The 6,799-nt window shown below is 51.8% G+C and overlaps 1 protein-coding gene across 11 annotated transcripts; it reads right to left on the reverse strand.

Annotated features, from left to right (window-relative positions):
- Window positions 1-6: 6 nt before the first annotated feature.
- On the reverse strand, window positions 7-6,733 carry NABP2 (nucleic acid binding protein 2). Of its 11 annotated transcripts, none has more exons than XM_056797895.1 (7): window positions 5,950-6,733; window positions 4,368-4,470; window positions 3,946-4,084; window positions 3,778-3,849; window positions 3,360-3,441; window positions 2,430-2,493; window positions 7-510 (listed from the first exon to the last, which is right to left on the reverse strand). In XM_056797895.1, the coding sequence occupies exons 2-7, from the start codon at window positions 4,444-4,446 to the stop codon at window positions 314-316; spliced, it is 633 nt and encodes a 210-aa protein (XP_056653873.1). In that variant the 5' UTR covers window positions 4,447-4,470; window positions 5,950-6,733; the 3' UTR covers window positions 7-313. The 11 variants fall into 11 exon arrangements, with proteins under 11 accessions (XP_056653873.1, XP_056653871.1, XP_056653874.1 ...); XM_056797893.1 differs by lacking the exon at window positions 5,950-6,733 and adding an exon at window positions 4,800-4,982; XM_056797896.1 differs by lacking the exon at window positions 5,950-6,733 and adding an exon at window positions 4,800-4,947 and having other exon boundaries at window positions 4,368-4,467.
- Between the last annotated feature and the right edge of the window lie 66 nt (window positions 6,734-6,799).

The raw sequence follows: 6,799 nt of genomic DNA on the forward strand, positions 1-6,799 counted from the left end.
ACCAGCTGCAGGTAGGGTAAGCATTTATTAGGGGAGAGCGGCATCAGCCCCCCACATCACACTCGATACTCACCCCAGGTCTGGTTTCTAAAAATGGCAGGAGGCCTGGAGTGCCCAGAGTGAAGGGGCAGCAGACAAACATTCGCTCTGGAGCGGGGGCAGCCTAAGGCCTGAGGGGGCGGGACGATGCCCCCGTGCGCCACCTCCACGCTGGAGGCCGAGATGCCCCCCACATCCTACGCCACGCCAATTCCTGGCGGGGAGATGCGCGAGAGCCGCCCCGGGCAAGGCAGAAGGAAGGAAGGGCGTCCTGCTATCTCTTGCTGCTCCGCCGCGTCTCTTTGCCGTTGCTGACGGGGTTGGAGGGGCCCGGAGGGCCGGCAGCTGTGTGGCTGGGCTGACTCCGAGTAATCCGGGTGCTGATGGGATGCGGGGGTGCGTGGGGTGCGTGGGGGCCGCTGCCTGGGCCGGTGGGGGTGGTTAGGCCGTTTCCATTCTGACTCTCAGAGGCTGGTGTTAGGAAAGGGGACGAAATAAGGAGAGGAATAGAACAGGCAGACAGACCTCGGCTCAGCCCCCCAAAGTGGCACGCACTGACCCTCCCACTTGGGGGCTCCCAGTCATAGGAAAAGGAGGGAAAGACAGAGGTCAAGCAGGACAGAGTGCCATCGTCCCCCACTGGGCCCCCCTCCAGCTCTGCAGGGCTGAGGTTGCACCTGGGGCTGCTGAATTCTGTGCTCAAGAGCCCGGCAAAGTGGCCCCTCCATTCTAGCCTGGGCAGGAAACATGCCAATATCCAGTGTTTCATCTGGTTAGGCTGCCCTGCCCATGGGGCACTCTGGTCCCCTGAATGGAGGCATCCACACCCGGCAGCCTGGAAACAGAAGGCGCCTCGGAGGAGGAGGAAACTCCAAAGCCAGAGGCTGTTTGGAAGGGCAGGGATCATCGATCCAGGGCACGGAGCCTACGAGGGGGCAGACTAGGAGAGGAGCTACCTGGGCACAGAAGCCAGGGATGCAGCGAGGATGGCGACAAAGGCCTACAGGGCCACTTTGGGAAGAACCTTCCTCTTCTGGATACCCAAAGAGTGGCTAAAGAGACTAGTGGAACCTCCTTCGATTCTCTGCAGAGTGGAGGGACTCTGGCTGTGGATCACTGTATCTACCGTCAAAACTTCCTTGACGTTTTGGGGTTGTGTTCCCCCACTTTCTCTTGCAGGGAAATTACAGGGAATGGCACCCTGGGTTCCTCTTATTCAGTCTTGTCCAACTCTATTGTGACCCCATTTGGGGTTTTCTTGGCAAGGATATTGGCATGATTTGCCATTTTCTTCTCCAGCTCATTGAGCAGATGAGGAAACTGACAAATAGGGTCACGTGACTTACCCAGAGCCATATAGTAAGTAAGTGTCTGAGGCTGAATTTTCACTCAGGGATGGGGTGTGTGTGGGGAGACAGAGAGAGAATGACAGAGAGAAGGGGAGAGAGATGGAGGGGGGAGGGGAAGAGAGACTGAGAAGGGGGGAAGTGGGGGGAGGGGGGAGAGGGAGGGAGACAGACTTGGGAGTCAAGAAGATCTGAGTGTGAATCTAGTCTAAGACAATGATGACTAGCTGTATGACTCTGAGGAAGTCATTTGAAATTTCACCCTCAGCTAGCTGCCTCATCTGTAAAATCGGTACAACAGCACCTGCTTTATCAGAGTTACTGTGAAGATCAAAGGAGACATTTGTAAAGGTGTAAGTTACTATTTTCATCATTATTATTATAATAGAGTAGAAGTGATAAATGATGGCCATCACGGACCGAAGAGAAGAATAAGTAAAACTCTTGCTGGTGTGTAGGGGAATTTAAGGCAGAAGTATGCTAAAACCACATATGGCTTAAATAGATGCTAAAAGTACAAGTGGATTCCTAAATAGGGCCATTAAAATCAAGGGGATGGGAGGATTTGATGCCAAGAAAAAGGGACTGGGGAAGATGTTGGTAAGAAGGGATTTTCTTTAACAGAAAACTTCCAAATTTTTTGTCCTTAGGCAATGACAGCAGAAGGATGTCCTAAGACCTACCACTAGAGCAAAGAAGGTGCCAGATTTGGTTCCATGTCAGGGATGTACACAAAAGTAGCAAAGAAAGAGAAGAGGTTCAGGAGTTTTAGCCCCGAATTCTGAAAGATTCAGAGAGGTGCTAATAGGGAATGAAATATTATCCCCCCAGAGGACAGTGAGACAGTAAAAGGAATGAAGCCGCACCTCAGACAGCATCCCCTAGTGTCTCTCCCAAACTGGAACAATCAAGAGGGGCTTGGCTGTCACCATTACTAAAAAGCAGAGTAGGAATTCACATCTATGTGGACTGAGAATACCAAGGATGGGATCACAGGGGATGATCTCCCATTTGGTGGGAGGGAAGGTCAAGGGAGAATTTTACCTGGAGACACAGCAGGAGGGCCAGCTGGAGCCTGGGAAGTGGCAGAGGTACTGTCATTCTGTACCTGAGGAGACCCAAACACAATTAAGCCCTGCGTGACTCTCGTTTCTTCTCCTGAGCTCTTGAACTCATGGGTGAATATGGGAAGTTCAATTGAGAAAGCCTCAAGGCCAGCTACCATGATCTTCTCAAACCTCTCTTATAACCTTCCCTGGTTTCTTTTTAATCCCAACTAAAAGCCCATCTTTTGCAGGAAGCTTTTCCTAACCCCCTTATAACCCTAGTGCCTACTTCCATCTGTTAACTATTTCCAATTTATTCTGTATACAGCTTACTGGTTTGCATGCTGTCTCTCCCATCAGACTGCAAGCTTCTTGAGGATAGGGACTGTGTTTTGCCTCTTTCTGTATCCCCATCACTTAGCCCAGTGCCTGGCATACAGAAGTCACTTAATATATGTTTACTAATTGGCTGAAACACAAACTAATCTGTCAAACTCAAATAGAAACAGATTCTACTTGCTATGACTTAGGATACCACAGATTAACCTTATCTATGTTATATTGTTCTTTTACATTATTTTTTGGTAAACATTTCCCAATGACATTTTAATTTGGTCTGCTACTCTCTGGAGTTTTATTCCACAGCAAGCAGTTTGCAAATCTGATACCTCTGCCTCAGAACACCTCTCCACCCAGCCATGGGAACCCTCCTTTCCCTGTGCTACCTTTTATGGTTTGTCTTCTCCACCTAGAATATAAACTCCCTAAGGGCAAGACTGGCTATCTTTTTGGTTGTACTTGTATACCCAGAGCCTAGCACACAGCAAACTAAACACTGTTTATCTCCCCATCCACCTACTGATCTCTGGGTCAAAGTGACTCTTTTTCCTCCCCCTCTAGCTGTCAAGGATCCCAGTGAGGGACTCACCGTTTTGTTGGGGAGCTGCTGGGCACTGTACTCAGGATTTGGCTCACTGAAGTTGGGGACCTCAGAATAGACCATACAGAATCTATCAGGAAAGGAAACAACCGAAACCTGGCTCAGATACTCATAGGCCAGTTTCAATGGTGCCAAAGAAATATAGAATAAGATTATTGTTTTAGAGCTAGTAGGAACTTAAGAGACCATTGAATCTAATCTTTTCATTTTACAAATGAGGAAAGCAAGACCGGGAGGCGGTTTGCTCGAGTTCCTATAGGTGGCAGGCCAGATTTAGAACAGAGACTGAGGACTCTTGAATCATCACTCTTTCCATGGAATGCCCCATCATTAGAACCTTCTCTAATGCTACCACTTTCTCCCCTCCTTTCTCCAACCTAAGCCCATCACTCCAATCCAGCCTTACTCTCCAATCTTCTGCAGATCACCCCCACGGCCAGTGTAGAGTGTCAGACAGCCTTTAAATACTGAAGCGTACCTGAAGAGGGAAGATAGGATGAAGGAAATGTAGGGAAGCCCCCTGGCTTTCCAGTGACTCCCACACCTAGATGGAGGAGTGCTTTACTGGCCTTACCCCTTGGTGAGTCGAATAATGTCCCCAGGCTGGATCAGGTTGCCAACATCATCCCAAACAGATATATTGATGCTCCCTGTTTTGTCTGCTACTTTGCAGGTCCTCACCTCGTGTCCATCTTTTGTCTTGGTCACTCGGCCTGGAAAGGGTTGGGGGGGTGGGGGGAAATCAGAGGCAGATGAAGAGATCAGTTGCCAGGACAGAAAAGGAAGGCCACAAGGGACCCAAAGTCTGAGGGAGTTTTAGGATGATAACCTGGAATCCATGGTGCTCTGGGTTCCAGGGACAGGGATGGAGATACCACTGTGCACTCTTCCCCCCCCAGACACTGGGCTGTCTGATGCTCATGCTGGGCAGGCAGGTGGCTGGCTCAGGAGATGCCAGTGGGTGTGCCCCCTGGCCTTGAGCCGCCCCACACCCACCTGTCTCTAGCACAATGAAGATGAGGTTCAGATTCTTAAGTCCAGGCTTGATATCTTTCACAAAGGTCTCGGTCGTCATGCTGCCCTGGGCCTCCACTCCCTACTAGAGGGGAGAAAGGGTGAGGGTGGCAGACTGTAGCTGCCCACTGTCCCGCTCGTCCACAACAACCACCAGCCTTCCCCCATTGTTCGAGCCCTGCTCCCCATTTGGACCATAGCCCCCACCCGGGTGAGGATGCCAGGCTAGGCTGCCCCTGAGCCTGGAGGCACAGGGCCAAGGGAGCGCGGCCTGGGGCTGGGGTGGGGGCGGGGAGGGCCTGCCCATTCCTAGAATGGGAGGGGTGGAAAGAAAGAGACCAGGGCCCCTCCCTTACCCAAGGACTCGGGCCTCCCCCCTCCACCACCACCCCCGGTCACTGCCACCCACCGCACCGGGAGGATGGTGCACGCCGCTCAGCCACCCCCAGGGGGAGCCAGGGTCCTGGCCGCGGCCGGATGCAGCCCGAAGGAACGTAGAGCGTCGGACATTCCAGGAAGTATCCCGGGTCCGGCGGAGGCGGGCCAATCAGGGCGCTCGAGACGCCGAGCCTGCGCTCGTGACTCCTCCCCCCAGCGATTTCCCTCCCTGCGCGCGTTCGTCCCGCCTCCCAAGAGGGAGGGGGCGGGCCCTGGGTGTTAAAGGGACCTCGAGCCAGTTCCCGCTCCACTGGAAAGAAAGCCGGCCCACCAGGGGGAGGCCTTGGGCAGTACGCTGGCCCACGCCTCGGGACCCTTAATTATCCCGGGCTCGGAGTGAAAATGATCTGGGCAAGAGCCAGCAGGGCCCGAGGTGGGATCCTCGTCTGAAACGCGCCATCTCCGGGCACCCTTACCTGCTTGTGTCCCTCCTTATCTCTGCCGCCTGGCTGTCTCCCAGTGCCAGTTAAAAGCCCCCCTCCTCTCGACCCTCCTTAATTCTAGGGCCCTCTATTTGTGGTCATTTCCCCAATTTATCACGTAATTCGCTAGTTAGTCCTTTGCATGTTGTCGCCCCCATTAAACCGTAACCTCTTGGGAGCAAGAAAGGCTGGTCTTTACTTTTCTATCACCTGTGCCTACCACTTAGTAGCCCCTTAATAAATGCTTATTGATTCCAATGCCTTGCCTGTCGCTTACAGTCTATGGTATAATTTTCTCCCTGATGCTGAGCCTCTCCTTTCAAAGTGCCCATCCAGTCCCTTCCCGTTTGGGCAGAGGAGGGAGCCCTAAGACTGTTCACCCACTCTTGGCTCCAGAAGATAGCCTAAACACAGGACCATCAGCAGTCTCCAAACTCATGTCTATTCTGCTGGGAGGGGGAAAGGGGCCTTAATTCCATCAGTTTGGGAACAGGATGCCAGATTTTCCTTGCTCTACAATAATCAGAGAAAATTACCAATCAACAATAAACGACTTGAATATCTACTGTGCAAGAACTATAATCCATTTGAGAATAGAAATGTTTATATGCATAGCAAGTGTCCATGACTAATCAATAATTTAAAGCCTAGATTAATTTGAGAAAATCCAACATAATAATACCTTGGGTTTACAGGTCACCTACCTTCTCCAGCAGAATTTAAGCTCCTGATTCAATTTTTGGTATTCCAGAACCTTGTACACAGTAGGCGAATAATAAATACTTGCTGAATTGAATTCCCAGAAATCACAGTATTTTACACTGGTTTCCAAGACCAGGAGGTTCAAATGTGATATATTTGTAAAGTAGGCACCTAGTGAATGCTTTTTCCTCCATTTTCCATTCCAGGTGGACTGTGCTCACTAACGGGGCCTGAGTCCTCCCCCCCAGCACGAGTTGGTGGGGGCCCACCTTGGTCTCTCATGTCCCTTATATCTGTCCCTGAAACCTCTCAGAGCATCTGAGGGAATCCATTCAAATGAGCATTCTTGGGGGTAGCTCTGGGGAAGCACCCCCAAAAGATCATTCAGGAGCATAAGTATGACTTCCAAAAGGAGCCTGGGGCATCTCTGGTCCTCTTCCCCAAACCTCAAGGGACAAGCAGCTCTTATTCTGAGAGGGGGGATTCTACATCCGCCTGAGGAGAGAGGGGAAGATTAGAGGAGCCCGCGGAGAAGACAGAAGGGAGGGGGTGGAGGCCTGGTTCCCAATGGAGGAAATCGGAGCCCAAACGAGGTCCTTTTCCATCACACCTCCGGCCAAACAAGCCAGCGAGGAGATACACGTGCGAACGTGCAGCTCCCCAAAGGAGCCCCGCCCCCTGAGGAACAAAGTATCCAGCTTCCCTGGGGTGGGGGAAAGGCAATCCTCTCCCCTCCCACACGACTACGTAGTCTTCTTTGGCAATCACAAAAACTTCCGGTCTGGGGAGGCGTGCCTAGCAAGCGCATCCGCCTTTCTCATTGGCCATCCGCGATCTCCCTTTCCGGCCGCA

The sequence above is a fragment of the Monodelphis domestica genome, chromosome 5 (assembly GCF_027887165.1).
Source record: "Monodelphis domestica isolate mMonDom1 chromosome 5, mMonDom1.pri, whole genome shotgun sequence".
NCBI lineage: Eukaryota > Metazoa > Chordata > Mammalia > Didelphimorphia > Didelphidae > Monodelphis > Monodelphis domestica.